Here is a 12,663-nt window from a genome sequence, read left to right as displayed (position 1 = left end):
TCCAGCAGTTCCAGTAATAACAAAATAGCACAAGCATTCCCTGACACTTACTGCGTGTCAGGCACTGTTCTAAGCACTTTCCGTACACATTAACTCACTCGATCCTCGCCACAACCTCAGAGGGAGGGCTGTGCACCACCATCTTAGGAGGGAGGAGACTGGGGCACAGAGGGGTCACATACCACAACTTGCCAAGTCACACGGCTGACAAGGGATGGAGCTGGGGTGCTATCCCGGCAGTGCTGACTCCAGAGTCCAGGTTCTTGACTACTAGGCTGCTCCTACCACTTCATGCACTTGAACCACTGCCGTGTACCTTTATCACACAGAGGGCAACATCCTGAAACAAAGGAGTGACGTGCCACAGCCCTGGAAGTCCGTGCCAAAGAGGCTCCCGTGTGTGCGACCTGCTCCCTACCTACAGGTGGAGAGCAGGGCAGCAAACAGGAGGCAGAAGACCCGGCTTGGGCTCACTCACCCTTTGACTTTGTGTGGGTTTCTGAGCAATGCTACCAGCCTGAGGACTCTCAGGCTGTCATTAGGTTCAAATAAACCTAAACTTGCAATGGAGAGAGTATGCAGCTGTTTCAAAGCACCTCCTTCCAGCCCAGCTCACTTCATTGATGACAGTAAGACCGGAGAGACTACACGACTTCCTAAGTTTGCACAGTAAATACCACACGATATGCAAAAAGACTTTGACAACTAATCTGTAACAATTACTAATACACGGTCCTGCCACAAATGGCTGATCAACCTTCCACTGCCCAGGAGGAATTCAGTTTCACATCCAGACTCTAAGAAGCCCATGGTGACCCCTTAGATCAAATCTGAGATCAAATCAAATCAAATTCTTAATCCTTCAGAAGAAAAAAAAAAAACACCCAGCAATTTTGCTGGTGAATCAAGAGTGATTCTTGGCAAGAGTCTCTTTTCCTTAATCTCCGTGGCTAAGTGCACTGCTGGGGCCAGCCTGTGTCTGGACTGATGCTGTGTGCTCACATTAAGTCAGCTTCTAAAAAATTCCCAATGGTACTAAGGGGCTATGTAATATTCCTAGTCTAAAAAAAGTCTATTTAATGAAGCCTCATTTAATTAGAAACATAGAGGTAAAAATAGAGTATAAGTCCAAAAACACATGTACGCATTCTATTGTTGCTAAATCATTACACAAATGTAAGACAGTAGAGTTTTTTTAATCATCACCATCATCAGGCCTGGATAAAATGATTGGACTCCTGGAAGTACTGTTCAGACTCCTTCAGCTCAAAAGGAAGTTTCAAAATTTCAATTCTTAAGGCCAGTGATCACAGTTATTTTTCAAAAAGAAAGGGGCAATGAAGAAGTAAATGAGACTCAGAATTTCTTCTGTGGAAGACTACCTTTTAAAATTATACTAGATCCTACATTAAAAACAACATCTGTAGCTATCTGGATTTAAAAAGAAGACTACCATTTTTAGAAAAGTAGATTGAGGGAAAAACATGAATCCAATTCAAAAGCAGACTGCAGGGGGAAACGTCGGATGCCAGTTCCTGACTCTTCTCGAACTGACGGAAACACACTGGCGGTTCCCAGGACGCGTGCCCTCAGGGTGCCGTTGGTGTGTGCATCTCCTCCACCGGGAGGTGGAACTGCCTCCTCATAGCAGACTTTGGAACTCCAACAACCACATCCCCATGCAGCAACTCCAACCTAGGTCCGTCTGTGGAATTCCTCTCGAAAGTGGAGCAGCACAGCGGAGTCTTAGAATGTCACATTAAAGTTGTTTCCACAGAACTCTTTTTGTTTTAGACTCAGCTCTTTCTTCTATTATTCAAGTACGGAATTTCTATAATGTGAGACTGCCTTTTTGGGAATTTGTCTTCAATTCTCGGAAGCGCCCTGTAGAACCCCTGTCATTTTCTTAGAAACCAGCGTTGGAGATTGACACTCAGGCTCCACCGCTTTGCTTAATGCTTTGAGGCTGGTGTCACCCTCCAGGCATCATCGGGTATCACCTGGCAAAGGACTAAACTCTTTTAAAGATGCCCCTGGGAGCCGATGTCCAAGCCAATGCCCTGTAATGAGAGGGCCAGGGTAATGAGACCCATCCCAGGGTGACCAGTGGTTGCCCGGTGGGGTGGCAGGGGAAAGTTCTCCTCAGCAGACAACCAATTCTCTTCCCTACTCAGGACTGTATTTTGACCTGGCTCCCAGAAAAGATGCTGTGGAAAAACGAGTCTGCCTGCCTTTAGAGCTAATCCTGCTGGTGTCCCCCAGGGAGGCCATAATTACGCACACACCTTTGAGCACCCTACACTAGCTGACTCTTTCTTACATAAGTGCTGGGTGAAACAGCAGCATTGTCAGGTGGATACGGGATACGACTTAATCAGGCTGTTTACTCTTAAGTATGCTATTAATATACATGAGGTCCATGCTGACACAGGAGCATCACATAGGCATGGCCATCAGGATGGCTGGAAGGACAGAAACTCCTCTTTGCTGGTGCTTCCTGAGGTGCAGGGTGATAGAGAGAAGGGAAGAGGAAACCCAAATTCTAATCCTGTCTCCGCCTCTTCTTGGGTAAGTCATTTTACTTCTTTGCTCTCAGTTTTCTCATCTCTAAAATGGCCATAGTATCATCTGTCTTATTAACTCTGAAAAGGTAGTGTATATGAAATCATTAATCTATAATTTGGGATATAATCATTATCATCTTCATCATCCTTGCTGGCAGGCTATACTAAGGACAGCCTTACAAGGTAGATAGAGGGCAGTAGGCACTCATTTTTAGCCCAAATGTCATGCCATTTGGCAGCTCAGTACAGTGGGCACCAGCAGGACCCTGGGCCAGACCGCCCGGGTTCCAATGCCAGCACTGCCACTTTTCAGCTGAGTGACCCCCTGGAAGTTAAATTAACCTCTCTATGCATCAATTCCTCCTCTCTACGTTGGGGATAATAGTGGCACCGATGTCATGGGGTTTTTGTGAGGAGTTAGAGCTAATATACAAGTTTAGCACAGTAGCCGACACAGAGTAAACGTCATATAATTATCTGTTGTTATTTTTCTATGTATTCTGAATTTAACACTGGATTCTATAACACATGGATTATTTTCAGCAAATTTTAAATGCTGAGATAATGAACCTCGCCATTCAAAATCTTTCCCAAATGCTTCTTTTCCATACTCATCTGCTGTATGTTTGGGATTTGGGGAAAAAAAAAATAAACTTGTTAGGAAAGTAAGTCATCTGCCAAAATAAAACAAGCCAATAGCCATTTTTCCCGGTTTTTGTCCTTGTGAATATGGACTTCGCAAAATGGGAATTTGCAAAAAGTGGCAGCTTATTTCTTTTTTAAGCCTTTGTCAGTCAAAAAGAGTGAAACTAAGGGCAGTAATGAAACCACAGGATTCTAGGCAGCCTTCCACGGAGAAGGATCCTGTGCCCTGCACCTTCCAGGGCCTCCGGAACCCTCTAGGGTCAGTCTTGGGACAGGAAGCCTGGCTGTTCCCTGCCCTGTGACCATGGCTCCCTGCAAGGCCCTGACGGGGGAGCTTCTTGTCCCACTCCCCCTCAGCTGTGGTCCACTCCATCCTGAGGGACCCTCTGGTGTTCTCCCACCAGGGCTCAACCCCACTTCTCCCACAAGGAGATGCTCTGGTGCCAAACAGGGCTGCTCTGAAGTGGAGGACTAAACTCCTCTGGAGGAGAGAGTCCTGAAGGTGGGAAAACTCCTCTGGACAGAATTCTGCAAATCACTGTCAGCAACAAGATGGAACGTCTCTGTGACTCCACCTACATCATCTGCACATTTCTGTTTATCCTACCGCCACTTTCCCTTGCTGCCACTTGGATGCTTTCTTTGATTTGTGATGGGAGCATAACAAAGCCCTTAAAGGACAGCACAGGTCCCGAGAGAGTCCAGTTATGTACAGAAGGCACCCGTGGAGGTTGCCAGGGGGGCCCTCGGTAGAGCCACGGCACAGCACCCGGGCACATCATTCACTCCACAGTCCTTGTGAACGGTGCCCTCTGGGGCTGTGCGACGAGGGCCTTAGCAGTCAGCTGGGAGGAGCCTTTCCTATTGTTAAGAACATCTAAAAAGGAGAAGAGCAGTTCAAGTCTCTTGTCTGTTGGTTCTAGTCCCACGTCTCTCTAAAGGGGTTTGGATGACCCCCTACCAGGCTCTGCACCCTCCACAGCCCGCTCCCCCAGACCAACCAGTCTAAAGTGGCAGACTTTATAAAAGAGAGGAATGGAGGGGCAAGGGGAATGACAGGAAAGAAGAATGAAAAGGTTTTTTTTTTTTTTTTTTTTTTTTTAAAAAAAAAGGCCAGGAGGAGTGACAAAGAGGAGGAGGGGAGGCAGGTAAGAAGGTAAGAGCAGATCATGTCTGAAAGGGCAGAGCGGCATCCAGGAGAGGCTGCTGGCTTGTTCTCTGCCCCTGCGCCCCTTCATGTCACTGGGAACTCTGAGGAAGGGTTAGTGGGCAGCAGAAATACAACACATCTCCAGTGAAGACAGAACCACAGTGACCCCAGGACTTCACATCTACACAATAACGACCATGTAACAAAATGAACTTTTGGTGTTGTTTTGACTCTATTTCCCCTGCCCCGTTCTAATGAATAAGGAAGCAGCTCAAAGCACGGGAGTGAGAAGCATAAGGGACAGCCAGGGAGGTGGGGTGACCTGTCCTGGAGTAATCAACAGACTAAATCTGGGTGTCAGGTAAACTTCAGGGGCCCTCTCGGCTAAGCTCTCTGTGCAGGAAGGAGACCCCAGCACACCACACCTGAGAGCTGGCCATCTAGCCACCACTTAACATTGCCAGTGACGGGGGGCTCACTACCTCACAAGGCAACTTGATTTATTTTTGTGCAGCTCGAATTATTAGAAATTTGTTGCTTCTACTGTGTAGCCTTATAATGTCCAATCCTGGGCCTTAGCTCTGCCCTCTGAAGCCACCCAGAATAGGTATAAACGATCATTTCCTATGATAATCTTTCGAATATCTGAATATGATAAGCATACTCTCTATAGCCTCTCTCTTCTAGAACAGACATGCTCCGTTCTTCTGTTTTTGAACCTTTACACATAATTAGCAAGAATTCACAGAAAAGGTTTAAAACAACCTGATCCAAGATGGCAGTTTGCTGGTCCTTACCGATTCAGGAAAGCATTTCCAAAGCGACTAAGCTTTCGAAACGGCTTTTTGGGGTCCACGACTAGAGCATTCCCTGGGGTGCTGCCCTCCGTCTCCCCGTACATCACGGCGATGAAGGAATCGGTGGTGGGCTCTGGACCAATCCTCATGCCGGGGAAATCTTGCTCCAGTAAGTATCTGGGAAAGAGGAAAAGACAAGAAACTCAGCATGTTGTCACAAGAGGTCAGACGGTTTCCTGTTTAACATAACCATTTACAAACCTAGAAATAGAACCCCCAAGACAAGGAGAATGATTAGCATTACATTTTTCTGCTAATAATGAATTTTCAAAGCTTAAAATCTACAGACCTACTTTCCCCCCAGTGTAGGGAGCCTAGGGAAGGAGGTCAGGCGTCTTGCAGATTCGCTGGGCTTTCTCAAAGTGCACCTTTGCTCAGCACGCGGTTCTCGTTTGCGGTTCCCTTGGCGCAACAGACACCACCCAGAGAAGTGCACCCAGTCATCTCCTAGGCATCCTAGAAGGCCCTACTCAGGTCCATCTCCTTTAGGAAAGCACCCCTGCCCCCAGTGTGGTGGGGATGCGTCCTCTTTGGGCCCTGGGCACCCTGTACTCGCCATGGGTACTACACTCCTCTGTCTGAAGGTCCTTGCAGGCAGGCCCCGTCTATGGCCAGATGCATATCCCCAGCACCCGGCACTGTGCCTGCCCACAGATGGCACTCAGTATAGTGGATGAAATAATGAAGCATCTTCTTCCTTGTCCCTGGCAATCAATGAGGCCGCCACATCCTCCCTTGTGCATTTTACAGCTCTCTTGGGCTCTTGGAGGTCGTGGCCATGGAAGACGATCTCCAAAGAACTCAGCAGCAACAGAGGCTGCTATGGGCATGGGGGTGAAGGAGGGGGGGCTCAGATTAGATGTCACCAGGGCCATGGCTAGCCCTGTGTACAAATTGGAAAAGATGCCCCTCGTTCTAGGCAGACACAGCCCTGCACTCGGATCACAGACAGCAAGCAGGACACTAGCTGGATATTACCCCCCACAGCCCCCCTGCCAGGTGCCCTCATATAGTTTAACCTGCACAACTGTATACAGTGGCCCTAGCAAACGTCATTGAGGGTCCTTATTCAGGGGGCAGGAGACCAACTGATGTGATATACAGCACAGGACTGGCTCAATGACACGGTTGGGGTGGGGCAAGGGAGCCAGAGGCAGAGCGGTGGGGAGAGTCTGCTTTCTGTGGGAAATGGCTGAGTCCTAACATAGCTCTTCCCTACCCCACCAGCACTCCATTCACTGAAGCCACTCAGACACCCTCCCGCCCTCCCCACCAAGATTCTTTCCGTGATGTAGGAACACACTTATGTGTATTCAAGCATATATGGGATGCGGGGGCAAAGACCCCTCCCTCCTTCCTTTGCAACCAAGGGGAACACGAAAAAGGGACTATTTGGGAACACATCTTCCTCATTACCCAGCAACAGGTGGAAATGCGACACCTTCAGAGAACACTTGACAGTGACTGTGAACGGGTCCTGGGGTGGGGGGCAGTGGAAGAGAAGCCCTGTTTGCGGGGACGGGGGCAGAGCTGTGTCCCAGCCCCGCCAGGGAGACGATCTTCACCCTGGGGACGAGGCTCACGGGCAGAAACCCACATGACTTCCTCTAGCTCCCCACTCCTGCAGCTAACAATCGAGCTGGTCCTAAATGATCTCTTTGTTTCTAAAATGTTCTGCCTGATCAAATTTAAGGCCAGAACCTGTGATTTTATTTCCAGGGACAGAGGGAAAGAACTGAACTGTTAACTGTCCAATAAAATTTTGCCATCTTTCTAAGAATAAGAAATTAAGCCACTCTTTAGATCTCTGTTTGCTATGTAAATAAAATCAAAATTGTCCAGCAATCTTAGCACGATATCTTGTAAATATTTAATTGATTTCAGTGCTAGTTTTAACGTCATCCAAATCTTCTACATTTCTGTGAAGTTGTGGAGTACCAGCCTAGATGCATCATTCAAGCATGTCCCCTAAATTTAGAGTAAATGTGGAAAAAATGTCAGATAATAGCACCCAGCATTTACCAAGAACTCCCTATTTACCTGGTGTGGTACAAAGCCCTAATGTGCACAACCGTTTCATTTAATCCCAACACTCTGAGGTGGGTGCTAACACCATCCTCATTTTATAGGTGGGAAAACTCAGGCATCAGACAGGCTAAGCAACCTGCCCAAGGTCACACAGTAAGGGCTTCAGTGGAAATGGAATACAGATAGTTGGACTCCAGTTCTTGTGCAGACTGGGTTCAAGCTCGTGGTTTGCCTAGAGTTGAGGAGCATGAGGGCAGTGCAGGGCCCTCACGCAGAGTGTGCCCATGGGCACAGGCTCCACGACCTGCAGCTTCCTCAAAGTGAGAGAAAAGAGCTCTCCAGAGTGCTCTCCTGCACGGTCCTGGGGCTGCCCCATGCACAAGGGGCCGGCTCTCCCATTCTCCCTGGAGAGAAGCTGGGGAGAGGAGGTGCTATTTTTTTAAACATGTTCAAATTTAATTTTCAAAATTTTTCAAAACGTTTCCGGGCACCTAGTAGACTAGTAAATACCCTTAAGCACAGAAATGCTCCTGTTTATAAATTCTTGTGCAATTCCACACCAATCTCAGAAATCTCGGTAAAAGCTACAGTGACGGCGTCTCACACCTTGTGGAACTCGAGCACAGACAGAGTGCACATGGTGTGTGGATCTCACACACACAGATGGACGTGGAATTTAGCTTTTACAGCCACTCTGGGCGCTCAGGTCCGAAGTCACCCAGCAGCAAAGCCAGAATTCAAGTCCAGATCACACCCCTCCCATGTCCAACTTGATTCCCATGCCCCACGGCCCGGACGAGGCTACGCCAGGAGGCCTGTGGGAGAGACGGAGGAAGGGGAGAGGGCCGGGGCTTGGAAGAACAGCAGCCAATGTCACCAGGCTCCCTGCAGCACGCACAGTTCCCAACTGACTAAAGGGAACCTTTGTTCAAGGGTTGGTATGAAACTTGACAGGCGCCTTCCCTCAATGTTAACAGCAACGGTTCGCTGGCCAAGGCAGCGTACGAAAGGTCACACACACCATAAAACAGACAAAGCCAACAAGAACTGTCGCACTACCTTTTAGGGGAAGAGCTCAGAGTTGAGTTCCACCTTGGGTGGCTCTCTGTGATAGGGCCACTCCTCAGCACCTTCCCAGGGCTGGGTGGGGGAGGATCCTCCAGCTCCAGGCTGCCGGGAGGTGAGCAGGGGGCTCAGGCAGGGGTGGCGGGAGTGTGGGTGCCGTAGTCCAGCAGCGAGTCACCAGCGAGGCAGTAACTCACTCACACACAAAGGTGTGTAAGGCAGACCGTCCTTGCCAAGGAGTGCCTGAACTGCTTCCTGATGTTTCGTTTACATACAAAGCACAGAAAACCCCACTAATTTTGGAATAACGGGGTTTCAATGAAAAACCTAAAGTATGAAATTATTTAAAGTAGAGCAGGTGTTTCTCACTTTCAAGTTCATACTGTAAGAGAAGCTAGAATTTCCTAAGGAACGACCCTGCCAAAGAGAACTTGAACGAATAATCATTTTTGAAGGTTGCTGCTAATGTGAATCAGGATGAAGTAAAAGATGCCCGCTGAACTGTGACCTTGGGAAATCATTCAATCTCCGAGTCCCAGGCAGAGAGGAAGAGCCTGAACTAGGAAGAATTACTGGATTATATAGCTTGCTTACATTATTAATTTGCTTCGTGATACTTTCTTCCACAGATAACAAAAAGCCAAAAATCAATGTTCAATTTCACTATCAAAGTAATGCCAATTAAAGATTTAGCATATTAGCACTTTAAAAAACTCCTAATACTCAACGCTCCTGAAGGTGCAGTGAAATAAACACCCTTATATATGTTGGTGGGGGAATAAGTTGGTATAACCTCAGCGGAAAGCAATTTGATACTTTGTGTTAAATGCCTTTAAAATGGGGTAACTCTACTTTTTGAAATCTATCCTTAGGAAAAATCCTAGACACATGAAAAAGATTTTGCATGATGTCCATTGTAGCATTATCTATAACAGCAAAAAAAAAATTTAAAAAAACATGTGTTCTCTTCCCCATAGCTTGTATCTCCTTCTACCACAATATAAAATTTACTTATCTATTATTATTTGTTATTTATTCCCTGTCTCCCGCTGGGGGAGTGTAAGCCCCATCAGGGCTTCTTGTCTGTTCGGTTCACTAACGCTTCTCATATGCTTGGAAGTCTCTGGCACAGGGCTGGGGTGCTCAATGCCCCCAGATGCCTGCATGTTGAACAGCACCTCCTTAGCGAGGCCTTCCCACGAGCACCCTGACAAAAGGAGCCTCTCCAGTCTGTCTGATCCCCCTCCCCCTCCCCCCATTACCCTACTCATAGCACTTACTCATAGCAAATTATCTCATGTTACTGTTTGGGTGTTATTATCCCAGGATGGTAGAAGCACCTTGAGAGGGGCCCCCATTGGTCTGGCTCACTACCGCATCCTCAGCATCCAACACGGCATCTGGGACACGGTAGGTGCAGAACCAGCGTCTGTGCTGACGGACTTCTCCCCTCATCCAGTGGCCATCAGGCTCCAGCCTCCCTCTCTCACTTCTCTGCTTCCTCATCACACCTCATTTGGGCGCTGGCCACTCCATGCTTCCCAGCTGCCTCCCAGCCCCCTTCTCCCCGATCTGCCCTGGAAGATCAGATTCTTTTTCTAAAGCACTGCTTTAATCAGACAACCTTCACTAACACCCCACTCTTTCCCAGAAAACTTCCCTTCGGGCACCTCCACCAGTCTCTCCCTTCTACCTCACAGTCTGGGCTCTTGCTCCTCTCCTATTATGGACCTCCTTCCCTCCTTGATTAGCCTTTTCCAGGATCGAAATACCTGTCCCCGTCTTCCCTCACTTCATCTCTTCTGTCTGGTGGGGAATCACGTCTCATGAGCTCCACTCTCTATGCTACCCATTCTTTAAGTCACTTTACAAAACATCACCTCCTCCAGGGCAGTCCTCCCTGATCACTCCAGGACCTTTTTTTTGGCCACTTCCCACCTCCCGTTCTCTTGTGGAGCTCCTCATGGAACATCTAGTACTGGCGTTACCTGTGGGCCTATTTCTTCTCTTCTGACAGGTTGTGATTTCCTGCAGGGCAGTCCACACACCAGAACTTCAGAGCCCGAGTCTCATAGGAATCACCTGCTTCGACCCCATGTCTCCACAGGTGAAGAGACTGAGGATTAGAGCAGAAAAGTGACATGCTGCCGGTCAAACTCACTAGTGGCAGTGCAGGACTCGGAGCTCCTCCCTCCTGGCCCGGGGTCTTTGCTTTTACACCAGGCTCAGTCCCATAGCCTTGAGGTCCCACACAGCCCCCAGCTCCTGGTACCCTAAGTAGGATCTGTCAGATACAGGAGTTAGTATATGACCCTCTGAGCTGATGGCCCAGAAGAGTTCGTACGCTGGGGGACTGTGGAACTCAGACACACTTATGTCATACTGCGGGGCACGGAGGCATGTGTCATGTGCAGTGAGGGGACTAAGAACAAACCAGGACACAGAGTACCTGACATGAGCAAGTGGGAATGAAGTGATGAGGTTCAAAACCAGCACCCGTAAAGGAGGAGTCTGAGTGGATCCTGAGGTGCGATGTTTGTGTAAATGGGTTACCCACACAGCCACAGGCACGAGGCTCAGCAATTGTGTTCAACATTTTTTCTTCTTTTTTGACACCTCAGAGGCTTGCCCAAAGCTATGAGTTCCAGGCACTTTGCGTTGTTATCTGCAATAACAAGAATTCAAAGGAACAAGAGGCCACAGGAAGACTACAGAAAAGAATCCACTGAGGTTCAGAGCTGATTAGCCCCCCAACAGGCATCCTGTGCGTTAGACGGGGCATTTGTCCCCGGCTCCAGCTTGCTCTCCTTTTCCTGTGTTCTCAGAGAGGGCTGCCAACTCCAGTGGTGATTGCTCCGAGTCTCCAGCCAGGCCAGCAACGTAAAAAGGCAGAGACATTTGGAGTCCAAGCAGCTGGGCGGAGGGGGGGTTGGGAGGATGGGAAACCACCAGGGACATCTCCTTGTCCCTGTCAGCTGAGGGCCACGGTTTGCCCCACACAGATGGCTCCCGGGCACTCTGGCTGCCATGCTCAGTCTGGGCTCAAGGACCTGCTTTCAAACAAGCGTATATGTGGACAGTGTCTTTTTTCTTCCATTGCTTAGGCTAGAAACTTTTTTTTAACTTCATAGAAAAACAGTCATTTGTGACAAGGGGATGAAGAAAATCTTCCAGATGATGAAAAGTCCCTCAACATACTCAAACATCATCTTCTCAGAGATGGGCTTAAGAATGACTAACAAACTATAAGAGGCACATTATTCAAGGACAGACACCCGAAATTGCAGCTGCAAACTTGGTCCCCCCCGAGTACTCATCCATGCATGCGGTCTGGGTTTTGACGGTCACATTTGTCCTTGGAATACTGGAAAAGGCATTAATCGTTTTAGTAATACACCTAACGTCTCAGGACTTGTTATGTGCTGAATAAATTTACTTCATCCTTAGTACCTTATGGGGTAGGTGCTATTCTTCCCCCGTTTTATAGATGAGAAAACTAAGACTCAAACACATTAAGTGGTTTATTAGAACCTAGGATTTCTTACTCGTCCTGCATTCTGTGAATCATCACAAATGCCCAAATCTAAGACTTTTTAGTAGGTATTTATTAAGTAAACACTCTAAAAAGTAAGATGACACATGTATTTGGGGTGCTTTTGAGCATTATTTTTAAATTCTCAAGCCAAAATCTAGAGAAATGGCTTGTGTAATTATAATTAGGATTTAAAAAAATATACATCTTTCTGCATACACTGTCATCTGTGCCTAGAGTTTGAGGGTTCAATTCACTGATACAGTCTGGGACTTTTTTTTTTTTTGAGGACGATTCATCAGCCACCAATCCTCTTTTTGCTGAGGAAGACTGGCCCTGAGCTAACATCCTTGCCCATCTTCCTCTACTTTATTTGTGGGACGCCTGCCACAGCATGGCTTCCCAAGCACTGCCATGTCTGCACCCAGGATCCGAAGTGGGGAACCCCGGGCCGGTGAAGTGGAACGTGTGCACTTAACCGCTGCACCACCAGGGCAGGCCCTGGCATGGGACATTTTTTTTTTTTTTAAGATTTTTATTTTTCCTTTTTCTCCCCAAAGCCCCCCGGTACATAGTTGTGTATTTTTCTTAGTTGTGGGTCCTTCTAGCTATGGCATGCGAGACGCCTCCTCACCATGGCCTGATGAGCGGCGCCATGTCCGCACCCAAGATCCGAACCAGCAAAACCCTGGCCCTCCAAAGCGGAGTGAGTGAAGTTAAGCACTCGGCCACGGGGCGGCTGCATGGGACATTTTTTAAAAGAGCTTTAAACCAACGCCAACAGTCATTTTATCCCTTTGAGTGTTACTAAGGGTTTAAACA

General features: G+C 47.9%; 1 protein-coding gene across 1 annotated transcript in view; it reads right to left on the bottom strand.

Moving 5' to 3' along the window:
• The window catches only part of EHD4 (EH domain containing 4), a 74,139-nt gene that overhangs the window by 49,734 nt on the left and 11,742 nt on the right, over positions 1 to 12,663 (bottom strand). Inside the window, exon 2 of the mRNA XM_014857326.3 lies at positions 5,157 to 5,333. Within this exon, the coding sequence (XP_014712812.1) occupies positions 5,157 to 5,333 (177 nt within the window). The remainder of the gene's footprint in view (positions 1 to 5,156; positions 5,334 to 12,663) is intronic.

Source organism: Equus asinus, chromosome 2 (assembly GCF_041296235.1).
Source record: "Equus asinus isolate D_3611 breed Donkey chromosome 2, EquAss-T2T_v2, whole genome shotgun sequence".
In the NCBI taxonomy this organism is placed as follows: Eukaryota; Metazoa; Chordata; class Mammalia; order Perissodactyla; family Equidae; genus Equus; species Equus asinus.
Note: the sequence above shows the minus strand (reverse complement) of the source record. Positions and strands in the feature narration are given on the sequence as shown.